At 42.4% G+C, this 11,559-nt stretch overlaps 1 protein-coding gene across 1 annotated transcript; it reads left to right on the top strand.

Annotated features, from left to right (window-relative positions):
* Positions 1-106: 106 nt before the first annotated feature.
* On the top strand, positions 107-11,483 carry BBOF1 (basal body orientation factor 1). The gene is given in 9 exon segments (XM_075712377.1): positions 107-397; positions 1,584-1,649; positions 3,557-3,700; positions 5,248-5,318; positions 5,725-5,869; positions 6,281-6,780; positions 8,266-8,370; positions 9,653-9,718; positions 11,315-11,483. Coding segments are annotated over 9 exon segments (1,524 nt in total). The 3' UTR covers positions 11,451-11,483.
* The last annotated feature ends 76 nt before the right edge of the window (positions 11,484-11,559 follow it).

An 11,559-nucleotide genomic window follows, 5' to 3' on the forward strand; every position in this document is an offset into this window, starting at 1 on the left:
GGGGGAGGGGACACACCCGCGACGCGGCGGCCGGTAAGCGAAGCAACGGGGCGGGGCCTCCGCCGTAACGGGCGGGGCGGGTTGCCGTGGAGACGCGGCGGCGGCCATGGCGGGGAGGCGTTGGTCGCTCTGCCGCCACGGCTCCTCCCGCTCCCGCAGGCCGGCGGCGGCGGGGCAGGCGGCCCGGGTGTCTGAGGAGAAGCGGGACGAGGTCGACGCGGCGCTGTGGGAGGCTCGGCTGGCGGCGACCCAGGCGCCCCGGGCCGAGTACCGCGAAGCCGCCCGCCGGCTGGCCAGGAGCAACGCGGAGCTGCTGTGGTGGCGGCCGGGCGCGGAGAGGGAGGCGGCGGCCGTGGTGACCTTCCTGACGGAGCAAGGCCAGGAGAAGGCGGAGGAGGTGTGCGCGCAGCCGGGCAGGCCTCTCTCCCCCGGGCCTCCCGGCCCAGCGTCCCGGTGTGCGGCCATCTGTAGCGGAACACCTGAGGGCGGGCCCTGCCCCCGCGCTGTTTCGGTGCCTGCGGCCGGAGATGGGCAGTGCCCGTCCCGCCCCGCCCCGCCCCGCCCCGGCCGTGCGCAGGGCCCGGCGGCGCGGGTGAACGTGGGGCAGCAGCGCGCCCTGGCCGCGGGAAGGCCCTCGGGCGGCGGCGGGGAGGCCTGGCCCCTAGCGCCCTGCCTGCCCGGGACCCGCTCCTCAGCCGGGACGACGGCCTCCGGTTTTGCTCCCCCTCAGTCCAAGGGAGAGGGCAACGTAGCGCAGGGAGGCCAGCGGAGGGGCAGCGAAGCGCTCGGGGGCTTCAGCACATGGTGTGCTGTGCAAGGAGAGGCTGAAGCGTTTGCTCAGCTTGAAAAAAGAGAAAGCTAAGGGGGAATCCACTGGGTTTAGCTACCTGGAGAAGGTTTTAAAGACCCAAACTCTACTTAGAACACAATGAAGAAAAAAAAGCCCTACACTGCAGCTTCCATTTCCTCCATCGCAGATTATTTCACTTTAGTCCTATGCCTGCTTTTCTAAATTCAAGCACCAAGCAAACCCCTTTTTCATTTAGAAAAAACAAAAATGGAAACTAAATTTAAAATATTTTAACATTCTATTTATTGAATAAGCAGGTACAAAGCTCTGATCCCCAGGACATTGGTGAGGTCAAATGGTAGGAGACAATCTTCTTGCTCACATCCCACCATTTCCTTGCAGCCTATCCAGTATAGAAACCTTACTCAGACCTTTTTCCAGCTGCCTGTTTTTCTCTCTGTATCTGTCTTTTTTTCTCCTTTTCTAAACCGCTTCTCTAATGCTGCACCACTATCCAAAACAGTAAAGAAGAAAACCCTCTGTCCACATAGTTTTTATTCTTCAGTAGCCACAGATCTGTTTGTATCTAAAATGTGTGGGGTTTTATAGTTTAAGCTTACATTATCTCCTATGCTTAACATAAACAGTTTTACACATGGTTTAATTGACCCGAACACTGCAAACAAGGGATCTTTCCCCTCTTTCTGTGTCTTCTCATAATTAAATTTGAAGACAAGAACGCAGTGAGGATACCACCCCCCCAGTTATTGTTTCTTGATTTCTCTTTTCACAGATTGAGAAACTGAAGCAGGAGCTGATTGATTTGAAACAGCAAGCACAAGAAGAGAAGCAGCAGCTGGTGAATGAACTTTCCTCTTTGTCCTCAGAACAGTGGGGTCTTCTGAGCAGGCTGAAAAGTAGTTCTGATTTTAATATCCTCCACAAGGAACAAGCTAGGGCAGTTAACTGTTACAGGTTTTGATGTGAAAATATTGCATGAAGAACGAACTTGAAAAAAAGCAATGGTGATGTGGGAGTTATCCCATGACTCTGTAGCATTATTTCAGATAGTAGTAGGACTATTTTATAGCATCTGAAATAGTATTAGGAACCAGCTGGGTAATGGTGAGGCCAGAGGCACAGCAAAAACACATTTCATTTTTACCAAGATAAACAATAAACTACTTTGAATTCTTTTATAGTTCTCCTTCATTCATTACTGTTGAACCAAGAATTCTTAAAAAGAATGGAGAAAATTATTATTTGTTAATCTGGCTTCAATAAGAAACACAGAACTGTGCTCATCTGCACTTTAAGACAGTTATCTCCCATCAAGCAGGCTCCACAAGGAACTTTCTCCCCCTGCAGATTATAAAGAGCAGAAAAGGCTATACATGATAGATGCAGTGTGTTGACCTTGGCTGCACGCCAGGTGCCCACCAAGCTGTTCTATCACTCTCCTCCTCAGCTGGACAGGGGAGAGAAAAAATAGGAAAAAAGGCAGGACAAAAGTCTCATGGGTCGAGATAGGGACAGGGAGATCACTCGGCAATTACTGTCACGGGCAAAACAGGCTCGACCTGGGGAAAATCAGTTTAATTTATTGCCAATCAAAACTGAGTAGGGTAATGAGAAATAAAACCAAATCTTAAAACACCTTCCCCCTGGGCTCAACTTCACTCCCGCTTTCTCTACCTCCTTCCCCCCAGCAGCTCAGGGGGACAGGGAATGGGGGTTGCGGTCAGTTCATCACACATTGTCTCTGCTGCTCCTTCCTCCTCACACTCTTCCTCTGCTCCAGCGTGGGGTCCCTCCCACAGGAGACAGTTCCCCACAAACTTCTCCAACATTATTCCTTCTCACGGGCTACAGTTCTTCACGAACTGCTCCAGCATGGGTCCCTTCCACGGGCTGCAGTCCTTCAGGAGCAGACTGCTCCAGCGTGGGTCCCCCATGGGGGTCACAAGTCCTGCCAGCAAACCTGCTCCAGCGTGGGCTCCTCTCCCCACAGGTCTACAGGTCCTGCCAGGAGCCTGCTCCAGCGCAGGCTTCCCATGGGGTCACAGCCTCCTTTGGGCACATCCACCTGCTCGAGCGTGGGGTCCTCCCCGGGCTGCAGGTGGATATCTGCTCCACCATGGACCTCCATGGGCTGCAGGGGCACAGCCTGCCCCACCATGGGCTTCACCATGGGATGCAGGGGAATCTCTGCTCCGGTGCCTGGAGCACCTCCTCCCCCTCCTTCACTGACCTTGGTGTCTGCAGGGTTGTTTCCCTCGCATATTCTCACTCCTCTCTCTGCTGCTGTTGTTCCACTGCAGGTTTTTTTCTCCATTCCTAAATAAGTTATCCCAGAGGTGCTATCACCATTGCTGATGGGCTCAGCCTTGACCAGCAGCGGGTCCGTCTCAGAGCTGGCTGGCATTGTCTCTGTTGGACACAGGGGAAGCTTCTAGCAGCTTCTCACAGAAGGCATCCCTATAGTCCCCCCACTACCAAAACCTGGCCATGCAAACCCAATACAAGGATATTATGGACGTTGCTTTACACTTACTATTCATTTCTAGACTTGTTATTTCACTGGAGTGTAGCTTCTGCTGAGTTTGCAGCATTTCTTCTAAATATGAATTCCTTGTTTTTTAAAACACTGCAGCTCAGTATAATTTCAGACATTCCGTTCCGTGTGCTCTGTGTTTTATGTTACAATATTTGATGATTGGTTTATCTCATTTTGCTTTCTTCTTATTGAGAATTTCTAATTTGCAGGCACACTATTATGCCCAACAAATAAAACAACTGGAAGAAAAATTTCAGAAAAAAGTCAGAGAAACTGGCCAAATTCAATTAGAACTGAAATTAATAAAGGAGTTCCACAGGGAGAAAGCAGCTATGGAGAAAGAGCTGGAAGATGTAAGTTTGTCATAAATACGTGTTTGCAATATTTATTTAAAAAGCAACTTTTCTGTCTGCATGGCAGCATAGAGTTTGGGAATGGAGGAGCACAGACATGGCCTATCTACTGGATTGTTTTCTTTACAGTTTTCAGAGAGTGAGGAAAAGCTGATAAAACACAAGTTCTGTAGCCAGAACTCACTTCTGTAATAGTCCAGTGCTGTAGGGTTGGGTTTGTTTTTTTATACAGTAACATGGAATCGTACAAACATATATGTGGATGGACTAGAGCATCTAATACACACTTCAAAGATATGTCTGGAGGAGCTAGCAATTGGCTATAAGCAGTATAAGTCTGACGGATTTATCACTAGTCAGCTCAGTTAGGATGTGAATGCTAGTATTGTATCGTCTTTTCAACCACATGAGCCATTTATAATATAAAACTAGGGACTGTCTTTCACTAAGCACTTATACAGCACATGACCTAATCAGAGATACTTTGGAGCTGTAATACAAATATTAAATAGTAGTATTGGCTGCAAAACATTTCAGCATGGGATAAAAAAATATCCCAGCTGACTGATGACATGAAAAAAGTGTCTCGAGCAATTCAAGTGCCTTGCTGACTCAGCTCTGCTGGAATATTTTTCAACCACAAGAAGGGGCTTAGGAACAACACCAGATACTTTCCATGGAGACAAATGATTGGTCAACAGCATTTGGATTATTAATATAAAGCTGCTTTTAAGCTAAGATATCAAATGCGAGTTAGGCGTTTTTCAAAGAATGCTTGAGGCATTGGACTTCGAATGATCTTGATGACTTGAATGAATAGACAAAGTAAAGCAGATTTCTAAAACTGAGCATTAAACAGAGTGACAGTGTGTGTGGATGACTGCCAGTGATCTGAAAATATGGGCAAAGGTGAACTATGAAAGGGAAGCAAAGCAAAAGTCAGAAGGTTAAGTGAATTTTATAGTGTAAAAATTTGATTAAGACTATGGGTGGTGCCAGGAAAGACTACCAAATTCCTGCTTGAAGAGTACATCCACACTTGTATTGTTGAAATAAAATGCCATAATTACAGACATTTTATTTTTTATCATAGTTAAAAGAGAGTATGGAGATTTCAAACAGGAGACATCAGGAAGTTGTGAGATTGGAGAGGAGGTTTCTTGAAGAAAAGGTAAAGACTGACAGACAGTTAAAGAAACTTTTATTAGAACAAAATGATTTCTCCCACTGACAACTCTGATTTGTATAGTTTTCACAGTTCTTTACTGAACACTTTACAATTTCCCATGTCAATAAAAGTATGATGAAGGAGCTGGAGGCTAGGTGCAGCTTTCCAAGGAAAAACATGGGATGGCAGGATCCCAGAAAGGCCACATTCTCCATTTCCATCGGGTACTTCAGCGCCCTTGGGGTTTCTTTCTTTTTCTAGCAAGAAGTTGGGTGAACTGAAAACTGCAGGTGTGATTTTAGAATTTGCACTGTTTAAGATTTTAGCTTTGGTGCCACAGGTCTCATGTAAAATTTAAGCAGGCTTTTCTCCCTTTCAGAAAAGACTGGAAGACAATGTTCAGAAAAAGCAAATAATGATGGCAGAGACCGCCCAGCGTGAGGCTGTTTTGTAAGAAACACTTGCTTTTCCTGTTTTCTACTTTACAAAAATGTTTTAGCGCTGTGTTCTAAGTTGCCTGTGTTACTACATGGGCTTTGAAGGGCAAAATCAGCGATGACCTAGGCTGTTTTTATATTAAAAATGTCAAGATGATGTCAGCACTTACATTTAAACTGTAAGACTTATGCTGGTTCCAGGGGAGGACTGGAGGTAATACTATCACAATGGTACCGCTTTTTCTTTGTTCTCCCAGTCCAGATGTAGGACTAGAAGCAAAGCTATGAAAACTTGGTACAGACCTGTAAGTATTTTACAGCTTAGCTCTGAAATTAGTACACTGAAATACTGATTTTAATATAAAAAAAGCAAGAAAGGTTGTGACTAAAGCTCCTGGATTTTGTTTCTCTCTGTCCAGGCAGCTGAACAGCACTGGGAGAGAGGTGTTTAAGGAGAATGTTCGTCTTCACGGTGCATTTGCTTACCAGCTGAAAGAGACAATGGTATTGCAGAAAATCAACCATAAGTTAGAAGAGGACAAAACTCTTCTGTTATAGGAGAAGGTTTCTGCTCTGGGTTTAATTCTGTTTCATTTTCCTCCAGGAATGGGTACATCTGGATACAGATGTAAATTTACTGAGGCTGACCTCTCCCTGGTCAGACACCTCCACAGTTACTGATTTTGGAGTTGTCTGAAGAAGAGCTCTTCTTCTATCTTAATTATGGAGGAGAAAGAAGGAAGGGTTTCCTATGCTAGCCCATTGAGACTAGGTCTCTCTGTAATGTATACTACATACCAAGCCTTCTTTATCTGGCTTCTCTTGTAAACAAAAACCTGATCCCAGAGAATTATTCACTCTCCAATGAGAAGGTGCCAGCATGTTTACCACATTGTCAGTGTTGGGGGGAAAAAACCCCCTCTAGATTTGGTGCAAATGAAATAAAAGCCCAAATAATTTCTTCTCATCTTTTAGGAAACCAGTGAGGGTTTGATTCGAAAACATATCCTACAGATCAATTGCCAGAAAGCACAGATTGGAGATCTGCAGCATAAGGTGGAAAAGCTGGAGATGGCCTTACGTTGCATGACCAGAGAATCTGTGAGAGAGACTCAGAAAACACAGCATCAGGTGCTGGTAGAAAACCAGGCAAGCATGGTGGAGATCAAGAAACTGCAGCAACTACTAGAAATGAAGGATCGGGAGATGAACCGAGTGAAGAAACTAGCCCGGAATATCTTAAAGGAGAGGACTGAGGTGGAACAGTTCTTCCTAGATGCTCTGGAACATGTGAAGCAGGAGATCATATCCAGTAGAAAGCACTATAAGAAAAAGGCCCAAGCTGCCTGTTACAGAAAAATGATGGAGGCATGTGCAGGGAAGGAAGAATTTCCCAAAATCAAAACATTCAAAAGCAACACAAATAGCACGAATAGTGTGTACAGAGACCTAGAGGAAGCAGAGAAATGCTGCTGGTATTGAAACATCAAAAACTAGTGTTTATCTTCCTAGCACACCTGAAAAAAACCCTTTGCGTGATAATATTGTCTAGATTTGGAAAGCCTGTGGAGGCTTCTGTAGTGAGAATAACTGTACGAGGTTAATATCCTATCAATCAGTAGTGACTTTGTGGGCACCTAGTTTCAACAGGGCTATTACTTTTTGGTCATTATTTCTATGGATTAAGTTAAAGATAAGCTCGAAAGAGTTCTTTGCATATTCTGCCATGTGCTGTGGAATTTGATATAGAACTTCCAGTATAGATGTGCTTCTGCAGTTTCCTTTTAATAATTATTGTTGCTTCTGTAATCTTTTTGGTTTTATAGGCATTGCTCTTCCGGCATTGCTCTTTTGCTTTTTACTTACTCCAGTGAGCTGACAACACTGAAGCCTAAAAATCGCAATTAAGACGCTAACAGCTCTTTACTATGTTGGTGATCACGTTAACAGAAACGTCCAGTAGACAGCAAATCCAGTCTTTTTTCAACTGTTTTTCCATATGTCATAAGCCCCTGCTTTGCATTGTGCTCTCAAAGGCTATTTTCCTCAAGCTTCATAATAATCTAAAAATTAAGCAATTACATGAAATAGACACTGACATAACAAAAACAAGATCACATGCAGTACAGTACTGATTGACAGGATTACATTGTATAGTGAATAAACCAAAATCTCAGATTTATAAGTGTGAGTATCTCAGAATTTGTATTAGGATGCAGCTCAGTTTAAATTAGGGCTACACATGCCACAGTGGCCAGGATGACAGGTCTCCAACCTCCTGCTGGAAGTCTGTGCCTACAAACTGCAGCAGTGTCCAGGCACTTGGATTTTAAGTCACAGACTTAAGGTCCCCCATAGCTGAAGTTTGCATACATCCTTGGCGAGAGATCAAAATTATCCCACTCCCAAATAAAATGTTTGGTTAGTATGCATTGGCTATTGAATAACTTGGCAACACACAATCAGTGGGAATGGTTTGTTCAGTTCAAGTTATCTTATCTCAAAAATGATAACAGCAGAAACACTTCATGAAAAATCAGAGGTGAAAGTAGTTATTGAGATCTAAGGAAGCTTCTCCTTGGAGCAAGAGAAGGGGGAGACTGGAACCGGGAATGAAAACTGGTTATGTGTCTCGACCCTTTTATGTGTGAACAGGAGAAGCAAGGGAAGGATAATGTACTTGAATATAATCCATGGTAGTACTAACTCTCCCCCTCCCACTATTTGTAACCACTGCACGTGTAACAGAAATCATCAGGTTTGTTCTACTTAGACAGCCCATAGATTTAGAAGTCAAAAAGACAGCACTGTGTGCTCAGATTTATTTTTTGAGTTTACATGCTATGAATACCTGAACAAGAACAACGCAGAGCTAGAATTTAAAACCTGTTTTACACATACAGATTCCATGAGAGATATGGCTTGACATTTTCTTCATTGATCTTTTCTGTGTTTTTCAGGGAAAAAATCCAGTTTGAAAAAGTGGATATCAGTGAGTTGACATGGGAACAAAAAGAACGTGTTCTGCGATTGCTTTTTGCCAAAATGAATGGCACAAATCCATGGTAATATTCTGTTTCTTCAGTAGGTGAATGCTGAACTTTCCCTGTTACAGGGGCTGATAACTCCAGGTCAGGGGATTCCAAGAAGCTCTGAATCTAACACCAGAATCTAGCTAACTGTGTGACTTGGTGTGAGTTACTTTAACCTTTTGAAAAAGGTGATTTCACCTTCTGAAAAGGTTGATATACTATGTGCTAATTTTGTACATGCACCAGACTATACTGTTAGATCTTTGTGTGCAGTATCAAAAGAAAAGCAAGTGGAAGTAAATTTTGGTAGTGCTGAGGAAGAGAGGAGAAGTGAGGAGAATTAACTTTGCTCAGTGCAGTGGGATTAATTTTGTTCAGTCATTAATAAATCCCTATCCATCTTTACCAAACAAGTAAATAATGTATATTGTGACAGTAGCACTCCCCACATGTATTTCCTTTTAGTAAGCATACCATAAAGCAATCTGCCCAGTATTAAAAGGTACAAATACCCACAACCAGATTATTAAAAGTGTACTTACTCTATGGCTCATTGCTGTCTGCGTAAGAAACTTGGGAGCATGACTTTAGCGATACCTAAAATACGTCTCACTGGAAATTCAAAGTTCAAACAGCATTAAGTATATTATAAGCTGGGAACTGAGGCATAAGAGGGCCCAAAGAGAACTGTAAAATGCTGTGATTTTTAATGGAGTTTGGGGAGACCTAATGCTTAGGGTGGAATATCAGCTTCTCTGTATTAAAAAAGTTTATTTAATTTTTTTAAAAAATAAATTTATATTTTGTTGGCAAAAGTTACATTAATGGAATTTTAGCAAATTTTGTGAAGGTTATTACAGTGGAAGTAAGAAATATATAATTAAATGATTCATCCATCAGCTTTTATGTCTCCAATTTATGCGTGGATCTAACTCCTTTTATTGGTATTTGCCAACATACAAGAGCACACATAAAGCTGTAGAGTATGAAAGCTTGAGGAATGGAATACAAACACTTCATTTTAAGTTGACTTATGATTAAACCTAGTTTTTAAAAAACTTTTTTTTTGTTTGTTTCTCCTCATTCCCTTTTAATTGTAATGATTGTGCCACAAAATACAGAATTCCATAGTGAACTGAACTCAGGTTTGATTCATAGTGCTGATTTTGGAGAGTGTACTGCAGTAGCTCAGGTGCCCCGGTGTTTTTTGCTTGCTTTTCATTTTAGAAAACAAGTTTGGTGTGGGATTAGAAACATGGCTGAGAGTAAAACACCGTTAGCTGAGGATTACTTTGCTTTTGTGTCTTCCTCACAGGAAATACACCAGAATTTTGGCTACTTCTCCAGCTCCTGACGATGCTAAAGAAGAAAGCAAAATTGGGTAAGATAATAAATTATACCACACTATCTAACATGTTCTCAGTCCTGGTTATATATAAATGGATGCAATTGTCTCTCTGTTATCCTTCCCACTTTAGAATACTTTGGTTTGTCTGAAGATCTGTATTAGTGTGTTTATACACAAGTAAATGTATGTGTGACAAGAGAGAGGAATTTTTTATTTATTTTGAAATTTTTGGTCATGTTGATCTTTTAACAGCAGGAATTTAGACTCAGCTCTCATGAAAAAAAAATTGATCTCATGCCCCTTAAAGCCTGCTCTTATTGAAAAGCAGCTTTGTTATTTTTGGAGGATTGTCTTGTGAAAGGCCATGATCATACAAGGAGAGGCATTTTCAGCTAGCACAGCAAGCTTTGATTAAAAGGCAAAAATCTGTCAAGCTGATGTTGCGTTCAGTATGGAATCACTTAGAGAGAATGAACCAGGAGGAAGATTCATATGCCTGATTTTCAGATACAGACTCAAATACAACTATATAGCTAATTATAACACTCCAAGGCAAGCAATATCAACTTACCCTGGAGGAATAAGTAGGGAGGGGTTCTGGCATGCCATCATGTCAGACATGAGGCAGTCAAGCACACAAAACAAAATGGAATACTCATCATCAAATGACCAGATAAAACTCATAAGCAGGAGTCTTGGAGGGATTTATATGGAAAGATGAGAGACACCTCCTTTGGAGAGGCAGACTGCCAGTTCCAGAAACGGGCGTGGAAGCAAGTTGTAGCCTTTTTTTGTACAGACAGGGAAAAAAACCAGAAGTGGAAGTCATAAGGCCCAATTCTCAAAGGTGGTTAAAGTATTTTAACATCATCTTTGGACTTAAGAGTATTAAATAGCTTTGAGAATCTAGACTGCAGTGCCTTCTAGGCAAGAAACAATTTTTAATAGGAGGCAAAACGTTGCCTGTAAAATTGTATTTTAATAGAGTCTAAAGAAATTATGAGATACTTTATACTTAGACTATACTTTTGTATAATATAGAAGATATATTCTTTAGCTTAACTTTTTATAGTGAATGTTGAAATAAAAAGGAGAATAAACGGGTGGAAAGCAGTAACAGCAGTGACATGAGGCAGGTACATCATGACCAGTCAGCATCTGCAGCTTGATCTAAAAAAGCATTTCATTAACTAAAAAAGGCAGGTGCAAGATATGTATTTCTAGTACAATTATTTAAAACCGTCTGTTTAAAAAATGCTGTTGGAAATGCAGATAATCAGAAAAGATGTTTGTGCCCAAATGTAAAGATTATACAAGTGTCTAGAACAGGTCTGGAGAAAGCACAAGGATACTCCCGCAATTCTTCAGTGAGCAGGTAAGCTTGATAAAGACTGCTTTTGTTACAGGAGAAGCTGGATTTTAGAATTTCTAAAGGAAAGATATAATGGGTTTTAAGAGGACAACGGAAAAGTCAGACTAGCACTACTGATTAGGAAGCAAATTAAGGCATTTTGAAAGTGAATGACTGTAGACAATATTAGACACTGTTAATTAGTATTCTTTTCCCACGTGCAAGAATGAATGCCAATGTCTTAATGGTGATTTACCTAGAGTATTTTACCTTTGCAGCACAGAAAATACTTCTCCCAACCTAATATTCATTACACAACAGGCCAAATTATCAGATTCATCATCTTCTGCAGTACTCCTTCCGTGTATTCAGATGTTAACACCGCAGAGTAAGGCAGCTGTACACTTTGCATGAACGACAGCCACAGCAATTACCAACTCATCTGCACTTTTTGTTTTGGAAGTTATCTTGTGAGCAAAGCTGTGAATTCTAAATCCCCTGTCTGCTGCTGCACTGCTGCTTT

Source organism: Pelecanus crispus, chromosome 6 (assembly GCF_030463565.1).
Source record: "Pelecanus crispus isolate bPelCri1 chromosome 6, bPelCri1.pri, whole genome shotgun sequence".
NCBI classification, from domain to species: Eukaryota; Metazoa; Chordata; class Aves; order Pelecaniformes; family Pelecanidae; genus Pelecanus; species Pelecanus crispus.